The sequence below is a fragment of the Phyllostomus hastatus genome, unplaced genomic scaffold (assembly GCF_019186645.2).
Source record: "Phyllostomus hastatus isolate PE091 unplaced genomic scaffold, TTU_PhHast_1.1 phas_contig_81, whole genome shotgun sequence".
Lineage (NCBI taxonomy): Eukaryota > Metazoa > Chordata > Mammalia > Chiroptera > Phyllostomidae > Phyllostomus > Phyllostomus hastatus.
The window spans coordinates 1,986,603-2,002,183 of NW_025333962.1; the positions used below are offsets into that span (position 1 = coordinate 1,986,603).

Consider the following 15,581-nt stretch of genomic DNA (forward strand, 5'->3'; position numbering starts at 1 on the left):
TGGCCATCCTCTGGGAGACATTTCTAAGTCAAAAAGTCCAGGAGAGCCAGCCCTTGTTTGTACTGCATCAGTAAAATGCTCAGCATCTGCAAGTCAGCTGTTCTTGCTCACAGAACAAGTAGGACATGCCTACTGTGACTGTGCTGAGTGACCACAGACATGGGGGTGCAGCTGTTCTTGCTTTTGCCACTGTTTCATTGTGGACGGGGGCAGAGGTGGTCCACTCAGCTCAGTAAAGCAGGTGGCTGGCCCAGGGACATGTAGGGGCACACGGGGACTGTCATGGAATTGGGAGTACGTGGGCAGGCTGTCATGTGGCAGCATGGTCCTCTGCTATGTGGCATAGCAGCCACCAGCCACATGTGGCTGCTGAGCACTTGACAGCTGGCTGGTCCAAGTTGAGATATGGCAGATATAGCATTCATACCGGCTTGCTAAGACTTCATAGGAAAAAAGGATATAAAATATCCCATTAATAATTGTTTGTTAATTTCATGTTGAAATGATACTATTTGGAGTTGATTGGGTTAAATATTACTAAAATTAATCACACGTACCATTTTCTAGTTTTTAAAGTATATTAGGAAATTTAACATTACAAGTGTGGCTTTCCTCACTCTAGACCCCTTCCCACCATCGCCCAGGGCTCAGCAAGCCAGCACAGCCCTGACCCTGGCCTCCCATGGTGTGGGAATGTCCTGCCCCTCTAGTGGTGGGCCTTTGGCCATTTTTTAAGGGATGTTTTCCATCTCTCTCTGTGTCATAGTGATGTGACCTCTGTCATTGCACTGTGACCCCTGGTATCTCTGTGACAGTCATGTCAGGGCCACCCTGGGAGCTGCATCCCAGGAACATAGGAAACAGGTGAGTCAGCCAGCAGCCTCAGCCAGGTGTGGACAGCAGAGTGGGTTTGAAGGTTAGCAGAAGCCACGTACCTCAGCCTTATCTGACTAGGGTGGCTAGGGGGTGAGGACACAGGACATATGTGTGTGTATACACTCGGACCACAGTGTACTTTCCTGTGTGAGTGGATGTCAGTGTGGAAGGAGCCAGGGGAAGGCACCCTGGGATTGTGACAGTGTGTGTCCAGCCATGGCCCTGGTCTGGATTTGGATTTGGGGGGCTCTTCTCTGAGCTCTGTCCTGACCTGCGAGGAAGGAAATAGTGGCTGCCTGCTGAGAGCCCGCCTCTGCCCTCCACTTGGTCCAGGGGTGGCTGTTTAGAGCCTGGGGCCCTGGTGCTTCTGAAGGATAGTGCAGTTGGAAATGAACTGGACCCCACTTGGACATGACTGACAGTGACCTAGATGGTGCAGAGAGTGGCAGGGTCTATGCAGCCCCAGCACCCAATGCAGGAGAGAGGCCCCAGGGGTGTCTGCTCAGGTGTGGGCATGTGGCACAGGCCAGTCTTCCAGGGGACATTTTGTGCACATTCCTGGTAGAGCACCTTGCTGCCACACTAAAGATGGGCTAAGTCCAGAGGGAGCATTTGATCAGAGAAAGCAACGTGGCAGGACCTGGCATGGTGGTGAGCGCTGTTTCTTTCATGCGTTGTGATTCGGCTGATGGAGTTTCCACCAGCTCCCAGGGGTGCAGAGAGGTGGTGGCTGAGCCTGGGCACTGGGGTCATGACTCACTCATGTCTGGTGTCGAAGGTCCGATGACAGTGCTGTATTTGGAGAGAGGTGTGGGCTGGGTCCTGCTTCTGCCACCAGCCTGTGTTTGGCTGCCTGGGGACAGCCTTGCTCTGCCCATCTCTTTCCCTCCATGGGGGGGGTTGGGGGGGTGGCATCCAGTGCCTCATGGAGCACTCAGTTTCCCCAGCTCATTCACACCTATGACCTCACTGCAGCCTCCTCAGTCCTGGGGAGGTAGCTGACCGTGGGAGCCCTAATGTCACCCTATCTTGACCCTGTTTCGCGATAAAACTGGAGGAAGCAGCCCTCTGGGCATTTGGTGGTGGTCAGGTGGTTAGGCATTTCTCCTGATTCTCAGCACAGAGCTGCCATGTGACCTAATGGGGTGCCGTCCCCAACACCATGTGGGGCTGTCCACTCTGGTGTCCCAGGGGCAGCATTGTCCTGGACCACCTGGTGGGACCTGCGGCCAATACCATTATGGGGCACAACGTGTTATCAATATATTGAACTTGGGGTCCTCTGGGGTGGTCATCCAGGCTGTTCCCTGAGGACGTCCATCCCTGTGTGACAAGGCAGGTTGACCCCTGGGACAATGGCCGCTCGTGCTGACTCATATTCTGTGTTCCTGCTTCTCAACCTAACCAGGGATCTGAATGTTTCCCTGAAAGAGGCATTAACATTTACAGTAAGTAGTTGGTCATTACAGTTTCTCTTAAAATCATTCCTTTTGTCATCTTGAGGATATTAAATTTTTCAGCCCAGGCTCAGTAAGAATGTAGTTAAAGTACATTTCACAATGCAGTTCGTCTCAGTAGACTTGTCATAAAACAGCTGTACTTGCTGGTTTATGAGACACTGTGTGAGGATGACATGAGTCACAAGTTAGGGAGGGGCCACAGCCCAGCCTGACCTGCTTCCCCACTCTGCTGCTGGAGTAGCCTCTACCCCTCGGGTGCCCACGGCCTCCCCTGTGGTATCACTGTGGCTTGTGGCATTTCTCTGCCCTCCATGTGTCCTCACCCATGTCCCTTCTCTGCCTCCCAGAGCCCCAGGCCCTGTGCTTCCTGGTCAGTTTCCTTGTGTCTCAGTTTCTCAGACTGGGGGCAGGAGGGGTGGGGGTCTGTGCTATGTGATTTGGGTTATTTGTGCCATGTTCTATTCTGCCTTTCGTATTTGTATGTGAAATGGTTTCAAGCATACGACAGTGAGATTTTGCTTTTTTTTTTTAATTACTGTGGGGGTTTTTTAGATTTTATTTTAAAGAGAAAGGAAGGGAGGCAGAAAGAGAGGGAGAGAAACATCAATGTGAGAAAGAAACATCTATTGGTTGCCTCTTAAACACCCCAACTGGGAACTGAACCCACTGCCCAGGCATATGTCCTGACCAGGAATCCAGCCGGCGACCTTTGGCTTTGTGGAACAATGCCCAACCAACTGAGCCACACCGGTGAGGGCTTAAATATTGCATTTTGAGATTGAGTGCATGGTTGGACCCTTGGGTGCAGACAGGTAATGAACACAATGATTGGGCAGTAGCTGGAAACTACTGGGTCCCAGTCATGGGCCCGCTGCTGTGGCGGGAATTCCTCAAGGATGTGGTGAGGTGTCAGTGACACAGCACACCGTGAGTTCTAATAGCAGCACCCCAGGGACACGTGGTCAGACTGCTGCCCGTGGCCTGGAGCAAGGCCAGGGGCAAAGGCGTCATCTCCTAACAGCTCTCAGTCAGCGGCAGAGCCCAGATCCAAACCAAGCTCTGGCTCTGGGCTCCACCATGGGGGTGTATCATCCCCCCTGACTCACAAAATTCCTTAAGTATTGTGAAAATGATGGAAATAAACATCGTCTGTCTTTGAGAGGTTACATTAAGTCAGCCCCTCTTTCTTTGTGCTCCTCCCAGATCCTGGGGAGGCTGAAGGGTCTCGCCTTGGAGGCCAAGGCGGAGCTGGAGAGACAGGATGAGGCCTTGGACAGCATCGCCACCGCTGTGGACCAGACAACCCTGACAGTTGACAAGCACACTCGACGAGTGAGAAAACTGACCTAGAAAGACAAAAGCGCAGAAGTGAGAGCTTTTGATGAGAATCACTTTTTTTGGTATGTCATCCTCAACCTCTGCATGCTGCCTTCAGATGCAGACGCCAGGAGGACCCAGGGCGGCTGTGCAGACCAGGGGCAGCCATGCAGGGTCCCCTGCAGGGCACCAAGGTGCAGCTGCAGGAGGGGAGTTCTGTCTGTGGACATAGCACACGGTGTTCTGCCCAGGCCCTCTCGAATTGCTGGGGAGTTGGAAGCACCCACGAACTCAAACTCAGCTGAGCCCCGGTGGGTCCTGCATGGCCACACGACTCCGCAGTCAGGGTGGGTTATGCCCAGCACTCGGGGACTGCTTTGCATGGCCACACCTGAGGTCCCCAGCATCTCCAGTAGCTGCACTGTCATCCTTTCTCTGCTATTGTTAGGCGTAAAGGGAAGGTTTAAATCTCTGTGAATGAAGTCTGCTCACTCTTAACCCTAAGTGCTGTAGTCTAAGTGCTGTAGGCGCATCCTGCATCCCAAGTCCCTCCTCCACCTCCATGCAGCCTGCACCTGCCCACTCCATGGTCGCTCAGCAACCCCCTCACTTGTCCATCTCTCTGGTGGACAGGCCAGTTTCTAACTGAATCTAAGAGACCAGTATACCTTGAGGTCATCATAGAAACACCTAAAATACTATTTCATTCCCCAGTTTTTAGCCAAATGTGAAAATAGTACATACTGTACCTGTTTAAAAAAGTGTTGATTTTTGCTTTCACTGCCACATTTCTATCCAGAAACAAAAGAAAAGTGCTACTATGAGAATGTTTTTTGAAGATACTCATTGATGCTGCTTTTTGCTCAGTTTGGAGTCTGTGAGAGGCCCCTCAGAGGGAAGAGAGGAACATAGAGAAGTGGGCATCTCCCAGGCTGCTTTGAAACAGCTCGGAGGATGGACACAGAGAGCCTCCTCAGAACTTGGGGAGTGTCTGCAGCTGCTGGGAGGCACCCACAGGCCCTGCAGTGCCCACTAGGTTCACACAGAAATCCAGAAAAGACACACACGTGCTGGGTTTACCCAGAGACTCACACATGTGTACACATGTGCATGTGCAGAAAGTGCACTCAAGTTGGGCTCACCCAGACACTCAGAGCACACATACCCACACACGGGCTCCAGTCCCTCAGCCTGAATCAGTGGGAGTGTTGTGATCTCCACATGTTTCTGCTGGGTAGGCAGGCAGGAGCCAAAGACTGGGTTCTCCACGTACAGCCCTGGAGAACCCTGAGCAGAGAGAGGAAAACAAACCTGCCCACCCAGAGAGTGCTGCTCAGGAGTGCCATCAGCCTGCCCAGGCTGTGTGACACCCATGTGTCCTAAAAAGGGGCACCACCCAGCACCCATAGCTTGCATGGGACACGCCTCTGGAAGCAGGGCCTCACCCTTTCTGTCCTGTGAGCTCTAGGCCTCACTCCTTCCCTGTCAGTCACCTGGGGATGTGTAAACCCCAGCCCCTCTGGGCATGAAGGTGTGTGTGGGACCCAAATACTTTCCCCTTAGAGAATTATTCCCCTCCCTTTTTACTCCTACCTGTAATTAAATCAGTAGAGACTGTGGTCTGTCTTTGGAAACTGAGAATAAGCAGCCCTCCAGGCTCAGAGGCTGTTTCACCTTGGCCCTCTGTCTGCTGCATTCTGATTCTGAGTGGGCTCAGGGTGCCCATACTGTGCAGTGCTGGGTTTCTGCCGCCCTGATGAAGCCCTGCATAGAATGTAGGACAACAGGCACATCCACCCCACAGGTCAGGAGGCCAGGAATCCAAGGTCAGTATTACAGGGCTGGGCCTCCTCCCAAGGCTCCTTCTGCCAAACTGAATTGATGATTGGAGTCAAAGCACAGAAATTTACCCGTTTCCTATGGCACCAAGAACTCACTACTACAGCCCTGTTCTACATCCAGGCACTTACCACTCCCTCCCACTGCTTCCCACCCCAGTGCATCAGCTCCACCTTTCTAGGTACCGCCCCCCCCCGTTTCACCTAGGGGCATAAATTCCAATGCCTTGACTCCCACACCCCACGTGATAGGAGCACCTTGTGGTGCTCCCACTGCCAAGTCTCCATCTTCCTCTCTCCCTGCCCCTCACCTGGCTCACTGGCTTCATTTTGGGCCGTGGGGAAGGACATGAGAGGAGGGGACCTTATGATGCTCCTGCTGGACTAGAGGAAGGAGTTTAGCAGGCAAGCTGGGATCTCTCACATCCCAATGGACATGCCCTGGTGGCTCCCCGCAGGTGAGTCACACCAAGCCAGCAGACCCTCTGGAGTCTGATGGAGGCTGCAGTGAGCTGTTGGCAGAAGCACACTGTGTCTTTGGTCCTGCTCCCCTCTGCTGCGTTGGAGCTCATGCTCTGACACTGACGTTGGCCCCGGGGGTGGGGGGCGGACACTCTCCCCACCCATATTCCTGCCCCAGAGCCTGTCTGCCAATTCTATCAGTAATGGCATCAGTTTGTTGCTGCCCTGCATGGTGTTTGCAGTTCTTAAGACAGTGCTCTGAGCTCAGTTATGCATCACGTGGAGGTGAACATAGTGCAAGTCCTGCCTCTAACGCAGTTGTGAGACTCACACTGAGCCAAACCGAACCGAAACAGCTCCAGTGTTTCATCAGAAAGGGCTGACTCTTGTTTGGTTAGGGCAGGGTTTGGCAGGCCTCCTCTGAGAGTACAGGTGGTAACCACTTCATCCTCTGAAATTGTATGGGGTCTGTCACAACACCTCAGATTTGCTGTCTGCAGGAAGGCAGCATGGACTTGGGGGCAGTGGGTGTGCTGTGTTCCAATAAAACTGCCGGTGAAACTAGAATTTTATGTGTCACAAATGTGATTCTTGTTTTGATATTCTTCTTTCAACCAGTGAAAATTCAAATGGGCCCTCAGTGTGCAGGCGGCTGTGCTGTGCTGTGGTTGCCGTTTGCTTACCTGCCTGGGGCTGTGACCTCCCCAGGCTGCAGCTGCACTTGTTCAGCACTGTCTGTCCTGGAGGGTGACTCAGTGCCCTTGGCCCCAAACTGGAATGGCCTGAGCCCTCCACATGACTCTGCTGCCAGTGCCAAAGCCAGCCCAGGGCCACAGCCGGGGGCCTCTTTCCCTGGCTGCACTCCTCTCTCTGGGGCCCTTTAACAGTGGGGCTGGGAAGAGGGGTGTGGTGGGGAGCAGAGAACAACCAGACAGCCCATGCCAGTTTTCACAGTGATTTTCTCTGGATGCCCCAAGTCAGCATACAGAAATTTTAGGAGAGAGGAAAAAACAAAAATCCATCAGCCCTTGAGACATTTTCAAACACCACAAAACAGCCAACTGTATGCAGTCTGTCGGGGTGGGGCTTTGGTTTGGTTTGGGGTCTGATGAAGTGCCTGCCTGGAGATAGCTGTCCTGCTGAGGCAGGAACCTTGTGAGACCACATGACAGAGTGGGGGGGTGCCTCTGAGGCCCATTGGCCTCCCTGGGAGGAACCCCTCCACCTACTGCTGCCTGTTTGTTAGCTGTGGGTTTGGGTAAAACTTGAAAGACACACAAATTGTCATCAGTTTTCACATTTGCAACCGATCTCTACATGCACATCCAGCTTTGGCACTGGCTGGAACCTGGCACAGCAGTGGGCTTGCTGGGGAGGCACTTTCTCTGGTTCACTTTGAAAGTGAGAAGCCACAGGGCTAGTCCTACAGCCTGTCTGAGGGCGGGGGCGTTCCTGCTTTCCAGAAGGCCGTTAGGCTCTGCCCTTCCTCCAAGTCCTCAGAGAGGCAGAGAGGGCAGGCGACCATTCACAGACACCAAGAGCTGCTCATGCTGGAGAGCCGCATGGACCACATGAAGTAGCCATAGTGAAGGCCACTGGACCTGGATAAGGAGCCTGGCTGCAGGGCAGGGAGCTGGGAGCAGGACTGGTCCAAACTGTGCTCTTGTCCTGACTGCACATCCAGGGTCCCACAGAGGTAGACACGCATCCTGAAGCTGTGACCACCATCCCATGACACACGGCTGCTGTCCTAGGGTACCTGAGCCACAGAACCCTCCAGCTTGTTTTGTCATGGGTCTGAAGCAGCACCCACTCCTCAGGGCTCTTTGGATTTTACTCACCATCTCATCCTGACCTCTGCCTCTTCCTCTCATCCTGGGGATGGAGGAATTTGAGTTGAGGGACGAGCTACTCATTTCCCCCCCAACAATCCTTTCTGTTCAAGCAGGCTGGAGCAGTAGGGCAGGGGCACACTTCCTAGATGAGTGAAGGGCCAGTGTCTGTCGTGTGCCTGCAGAAACCCAAGTGGCCAGCGTGTGCACAGATGGCTCTGGACTGTTGCCCTGGAGTCCCTTCCTCTGAACTCTCTGGCTGCCCCACTGCCCAAGGCAGTCATCCTGGGGGAAGGGAAGCAGCCAGTGGCTGGGCTTCCACACCATGGGGTGAGGACAAGCAAAGAAAGCACAGTTCCATGAGATCCCAGCTTGAGCCTTGGGCTGTACCTTCCCATGGAAGTGATGCTCTGGAGGAAGTTCAGTTCTGCATGTGGGACAAGGGCACTGAGACCCCCGCTGGGGAGGGAAGAGTAGGAAAGAGGATGATGTGAGCAGGTCAGAGGACAAGTGCAGGGCTCATTTCCAATGCCCAGCAAGTGCTGCCTCTGAAAATCAGATGCTCATGTCTGTTTCCATGCACAGAGTGCCCCTGCAGAGACTCTCTGTTCATGCCTCTTCCAGTTGAGGGGATGGACACGCCCAGGGTCCACACCTGAGTCTCTGGCAGCAGCGGTCCTCCATCTACACACTAGGTCCTGACTGTTCAGGAAAGCAAGCCTGCAGGGGAGACAGTGTGGCCAGAAGAGAAAGGGTCCCACATCATGAGGTGTGCCAGGACAGGCCAGTGCTACTCAGGGTGCACATGACAGAACCCGAGTGCACAGGTGCAGACCCGCCCGTTCATGGGCCCTCTCAGAGCACACTGGCTCCTACCTAGGGCGGGAGCTTCCTGCTGAGCACAAAATGCCTTACTTCCCAGGGTTCTTGTCCTATGAGGCATAGGTGTCCTGATCTCTCCAGCACAGACCAAAGTCCGAGAAGTACCTGAACCAGCAGCCCCATCACTCACATTGCTGGAGTGTGCCAGGTACGAGGGAAGTTGTCATGTCTTATCCTGTGAGACAGACGTCTGCCTTCCTGGCATCCCAGACTGGCCCGAGGTGACTGAACGCCCACAGCCTGCTCAGCTCTGCCTTGTCATACTGCCCAACACCAGGACATTGCCATGAGTGGGGTCTCATCCCCCACCCCTCACTGTCTACTGACTTCAGATTCCTCCTTAGCTCCATATAATTCTTCATGACCTGTTCATCTCAAGAACCTTAACCTTAGTGCATCTGCAGATATACCTTTTCCAAGTAAGTTCACAATTACAGGTTCCTAGAATTAGAACTCAGACATATATTTCCGGGCAACACTTCCACCAATGATAGCCTGCCCTCTATTCCTGTCAAATTCACATCCATTCCACATATAAAATATATTTGCTCCATCCCAACATCTCAAAAGTCTCAATCATTGCACAGCAGATCTTTGTCCGAAAACCTCATTTGATCATAGTGCTAGTCTCTAACTCCAGTGAGGTTATGGGATAGCCCCTCCCAGGGCAGCCTGCTCTCCACCTCAGGCTGTGGGACCAGAAGGCAAATGAGCTGCCGCCACAGGGAAGGGGTGGATGAGTCACTTCAGAGAGAAATTACATGGACATGAGAGAGGTACCCCAGTTCCTGTTTTGCTCTGGCATGTGAGGAGCTGGAAACGGGCATTCCATCCTCACAAGCATCCAAACCTGAACAAACTGAAATTCAACAACTCCTCTTTGGTCCTTCAGAGAAATGAGGTCATAGGGCAAACCCCCAAACTGGGGAGACAGGTGAACCCAGAGAATCACAACTTGCCAGAGCAGAAACACACGACCAGAAAGCCCTGGGTGGAGAACCAGTGCTGGGCAGGAAAACCTGAGCTATAACTGACAAATGCTGGAGGCTCAGTGTGGACAAGACAGAGTTCAACACCCCAGGGGCCCACACTTCTGTGAACTTAGCCTCTGGGAGCCATACCACGTCCTCCCACTGAAGGTGGGAGAAAAATCCCCTCCTGATTCAGGTGGGGTGCTGGGGGAAGTAGCCATTGTGAATCCCAGAACATCAGTTCTTCCACAAGACCTGCCCTCAGGAGAAGTCCTTGCCCCGGAGCCTGACCCACCAGGGGAGGGAAATGCCCACCTCGGCCCCTTTGTCTTCCTGGTCCCAACCAAGGGGGCTGAGGAGCACGTGTGGAGGTCACAGCGAGGATACAGGCCCACCAATCCTGAGACCTACTTGTTGAATTATAAAATGCTTCCCCATTCCCACAGCTCACGGACACATCACTCAAGTTCCTTTTATGCAACACATATCTGGCTATCAAGAAAAAATTACAAGCATACCAAATGACAAAAAATACAGTTTGAAGAGACAGCAAGCATCAGAACCAGACATGCAGGGATGTTGGAATTGTCTGACTAGAACTTAAAACAATTGTGACTAACATGGTAAGGACTCTAATGGGTAAAGTAGACAGCATGCAAACACACATGGGCCATGTAAACACAGATGGAAATTCTTAAGAATCAGAAATAAGTGCTAGAGATCAAAACATTGTAAGAAATGAAGAGTGCTTTTGGTGGGCTCATTCAGTAGGCTGGACACAGTGGAGAAAACAATCAGTGAGCCAGAAGACATGTCAAGAGGAACTTCCAGAATGGAAAAGCAAAGAGAACTGAGACAACAAACAAACAAACAAGCAAACAAACCATAAGCAAACCCTGCACAGAATGTCCAAGGACTGTGGACAACTACAAAAGATGACACATATGTGTGATGGGAAGACAGGCAGAGAAGCAAGACAGAATCCACCAGAACTATTTGGAGCAATAATGACTGGGAATTTCCCCTAAGTTAATGGAAGTCACCAAGCCACAGATCCAGGAAGCTCAGAGTACACCAAGCAGAATAAATGTCAAAACAAAAGCAAACAAAAACCACACCTAGGCACATTGCATTCAAACTTAAGAAAATCAAAGATAAAAAATCCTGAAAGAAGCCAAAGGGGAAAAAATCACCTTGCCAAAGGACAAGTAGAACCCATAAACATTAAAATGATAAAAGATTATGAAAAACTCTATACCCACAAATTTGATAACCTAGATGAAATAATTTGATTCCCTGAAGTATACAATCTGCCAAGACTCACATAAAAAGAAATAGACAATCTGAATAGGCCTATTAATAAGTTGACTCGCCCTGGCTGGCTTAACTCAGTGGATTGAGTGCAGGCTGTGAACCAAAGCATCGCAGGTTCGATTCCCAGTCAGGGCACATGCCTGGGTTGCAGGCCACGGCCCCCAGCAACCGCACATTGATGTTTCTCACTCTCTTTCTCCCTCCCTTCCCTCTCTAAAAATAAATAAATAAAATCTTTAAAAAAAAATAAGTTGACTCAATAACTTCCCCAAACAGAAAGCACCAGGCCTAGGTGGGTTCATTGATGAACTTTGCCAACATGTAAGGAAGAATTCATATTAATTCTTTACAGTCCCTTCCAGGAGATAGAAGGAGAGAGACTACTTCCTGACTCATTCTGTGAGGCCAACAAAACCAAAGAGATAGCAAGAAAAGAAAACTGCAGATCCATATCATGACCATAAATGCAAAAATCCTACAAAATGCTAGCATATCAACAATGCATAAAATAATTACACACAATGACCAAGTGGGATTTATTCCAGGTATGCAAGGCTAGTACAGCATTCAAAAATCAACCAATATAACCCATCACATCCACAAACTAAGAAGATAAATCACATGATCACATCAATCTATGTAGAAAAAACATTTGACAAAACCCAACACCTATTCATGATAAAAGCTCCCAGCAAACTAGGAGCAGAGGGAGCTTCCTCAACTTCATCAAGAACATGTACAAAAAATGTACATCTAACATCATACTTAACGGTGAGAAAGTGGAAGCTTCCCCACTAAGGTCAGGAATGAGGCAGGATGTTCCTTCTCACTATCCCTTTTAACATTACACTGAAAGTCCCAGCTAATGCAATAAGATGAGAAAAGGAAAGAAAAAAGTACACTGATTAGAAAGGAAAAATTCAACTATCTTGCCTGCAGAGGACATGATTGTCTGTGTATAAAACCTGGAAAAAAATGCACAAATTCTATGGAAACTAACAGGTGATGTGTTAATGTGCAGAAGTCAATAACTTCTCTGTACCATCAATAAAAATGTGGAATCAGAAATTTAAAACAGTGTCATTTACATTAGCACTCCCCATGATGAAATACTTAGGTAGAAATCTAACAAAATATGTACAATCCATACAAGGAAAACTACAAAAGTATGATGAAAGAAATCAAAGGACTAAATAATAAACTCCATGTTCATGGATAGGAAGACTCAATATTGTCAAGATGACAGTTCTTCCCAACTCGATCTATAGATATAATGCAATCCTCATCAAAAGCCTCATGGGCTTTCCTGTGGGTACCAACAAACTGATTCTAAAGTTTATGTGAAGAGGCAAAAAACCCAGCACAGACAACTCCATGTTGAATGAGAACAGAGTCAGAGCACTGACCCTTCCAACTTCACAACTCCAGTGCAGGCACAGTATTTGAGGCAGTGTGGGACAGGTGAGAGAACAGGCAGATCAGTGGAACAGAGCAGAGAGCCCAGAAATAGACCCACTTAATATATAATAAATATAGGCAACTGATCTTCGACAAAGGAGCAAAGGAAATACAATAGAGCCAAGGTAGTCTTTTCAACAAATGGTGCTGGAACAACTGGACATCCCCATGCAAAAGAAAGGAAGGGAGGGAGGGAGGGAGGAAAAGAAAAGAATTCAGCTAGACATAGACCTCACACCCCTCACAAAAATTAACTCAGAAGAGACCATCAGCCTTAATGTAAAACACAAAACTGTCCAACTCCTAGAAGACAGCGGAGGGGAAACCCTAGACATCCTTGCTATGGTGATAATTTTAGATAAAACATTGAAGGCCCAACTGGATTTGACTAAAATTTAAGTTTTCTGCTTCGATAATGACACTGTCGAGAGAATGAGAAGACAAGCTACAAACTGGGAGAAAATATTTGCAAAAGACCCATCAGATAAAGGACTGTTATCCAAAGGACTGAATGAATAAATAAACAAACTGCTACATTCATACAATGGAATATTACTCAGTTCTAAAATGAAATGAGCTATCAAGCCATAAAAAGACATGGAGGAGCCTTTAATATATATCACTAAGTGAAAGAAGCCCATCTGGAAAGGCCACATACTGTATTTCAACTAAATGACATTCTGGAAAAGGCAAAACTATAGGACAGTAAAAGAATAAGTGGTTGCCAGGGGTTGTGGGGACCGAGCATGGACTGGCAGAGCATAGAGGGTTCTCGGGACAATGAAGCTGCTCTGCATGATGCTGTAATGGCGGGCACATAGGTCCACAGCCATGGGGTATACAGCATCCAGTGATGCTGTACCTTGTGTGAACTGGGGCCTCTGTACCTATGTATGATGGTGTGTGGGTGTGGGCTCATCTGCTGTAACAAATGCAGTCTTTGCTGTGGGATGGTGATGGCGGGAGGTGCTGTATGTATGTGGGGACAGGGAGTTTATGGGAACTCTCTGTCCCTTCCACTCACTTTGCTGTGAACCTTAAACTGATCTTTCAAAAGAGTGAACTTAAAAAAAAAGACAGGAAGGAAAGGATGGAGGTAGAGGAAGGAAAGAGTCTCTGGGCCTGAGCAGGGTGGGTTGTATCAGGTTTCAAGGCTGAGAAGAAGCCTGGGGATTCCAGGCCTTGCCCTCTGCACCTACAACTCCATGGTCATAGTCATTGGTGGAGGGGACCACGCTTGCGGCTCAGTAGTGCAGTCACCTTACCTCCTGCCTGTAGAGTTTTGGAAGTCCAGCAGCCCTGTTTCACTTTGTCCCTTTTGGTCTAAAGCTGGTGGTTTTTCTGCTGATAGAACATGCTCAAACACCTTGTGGGTGGCCTGTTTGTCATGGGGACGCACACCATCAGAGAAGGGCGTCTTCTGCAGAGCTCTCCTAGGCACCCCGTCCGTCTGGGGCTCCTGCTATGATGGCTGAGTGCAGCCTCAGGGCACAGATTTACTCTCCCTGGCCACATTGTCAGCCTTCTCTCCAGGGCAGCCTTTCCCAGACATGAGTCTTCTCACCCAAGCATCTTTTGCAGTCTACACAGACTATTTCCCAAATTGTCAGGGGCTGGTTCATTTTTGCTTGACACTTCCTTCCTCAATTTATTTCTTTTCTCTCACATTTTTCTATACACAAGAAGGAGAAACCAGGCTTCACCATCAACATTTTGCTTAGACATTTTGTCAGGTTTGTTGTTTACAAGTTCTTCTTTTCACTTTTCAGGCAAATTCTCTGCAGTTTTACAACCAGCCCCCAACCGCCCCTCCCCCGCCCCCCTGCTGGCCCAGCTTCAGTGACATGCTCTTTGCTTCCTCCTGACCCTTGCTGGCAGAAGCTTTAGTGTCTGTGTTTCTACTGACAGGCTAGTTGAGGTAGTCTAGGCTTTTTCTACCCTGTGTCCCAGAAATTTCAAGCTGCTATCTAATTCCAAAGCACCCCTACATTTGTAGGTATTTCTTACATCCAGGTATTTGTGTCCTGGGCTGCTATAACAAAGGTGCACAATTAGGCACTTGAAACCACAGAAAGTTATTCTGTTACCATCATGGAGGCCGGCATTCTTAAATCAGAGAGTGTACTGGCTGGGCTCATCTGGGGCTCTCCCGAGCTCATCCAGGTTGCTGGCAAAATTCAGCTCCTAGGCAAAGGGCTCAAGAGCCCTGTTTCCACTCTGGCTATCAGCTGGGCCACACTGAGCTCCTGTGGCTACGCATGGTCCTCAGCCTGGGGCCCCTGCATCGCCACACCGGCAGCAGTAGTAAAACCCTTCTTATGCCAGGACTCTTGGACTTCCCTTCTGTGGTCAGCTGGAGAAAACTCTGATGTTAAAGGGCCTTATGCGTCAGGTCAGGCACCCCTGAGAATTGATCTTCAGCTCCTCTGATCCACACCATGATTCCATCTGCAGAATCCTGCAGCAGCACCTAGTATTCGATTGAATAACTGGGAGAAGCTGTGTGCCCACCAGGCAGGAATGTAGGGGTGTCTTAGGATCTTCTACTTTCTGTCTCACCATCCAGGCTTGCCTGAGACCTGCCCAAGGCTGACCTGAGAGCTGCCGAAGGCTGGCCCTTACTCCTCACTTACAGGACGGGGAGGCTGAGCCTTGGTGCTGGGGCCTCAGAAAGTTATTTCCTACCTCTGAACATCCCTTTCTGCATATGTAACATGGGGACCCTGAAGGCTCTCTGTCACAACCAGACAGCCCCAACGCAGGCTGTTCCCACCTCTCTGTTCGTCATCTGTGTCCTAAGGTGGCTTCAAGAACCGGGAGACAGCGAAGCCACTCCTGTTCCTGGAGCCCCTTAGTTCCGAGGTCTGGGAGAGCTGCTGTGTTTGAGCAGCAGAGGGAGCAGCAGAAGCCCAACATAAGGGTGCAGCCCCCACTTTCCACCCAGCGGGGAGGTAATGGGCACTTGCTGCCTCTGCAGGAACCTCTTGCTGTAGTTCCTGGCCAGCTGATTGCAGGATGACAGCCAGGCCAGAATCCGCTTTGGGCTAGGGAGGAGTGGCTGGGGACGTCCAGTGCAAATGGCTGGGTGGATGCCAGCCCCAGCCACAGATTCTTTCTTGTTCCACACACTCTGCATGTTTCTTACTCAGTAGTTTCTATTGCAGTGCACAG

General features: G+C 50.2%; 1 protein-coding gene across 2 annotated transcripts in view; it reads left to right on the forward strand.

Moving 5' to 3' along the window:
* The window catches only part of SNAP47 (synaptosome associated protein 47), a 51,806-nt gene extending 45,286 nt beyond the window's left edge, over nucleotides 1–6,520 (forward strand). Inside the window, exon 4 of one of the 2 annotated variants that reach the window (XM_045850511.1) lies at nucleotides 3,540–3,653. In XM_045850511.1, coding sequence (XP_045706467.1) covers nucleotides 3,540–3,601 — 62 coding nt within the window. In that variant the 3' untranslated portion in view covers nucleotides 3,602–3,653. Of the gene's footprint in view, nucleotides 1–3,539 lie in introns of both variants that reach the window. The other variant, XM_045850508.1, reaches the window with a different exon arrangement.
* Nucleotides 6,521–15,581: the final 9,061 nt, after the last annotated feature.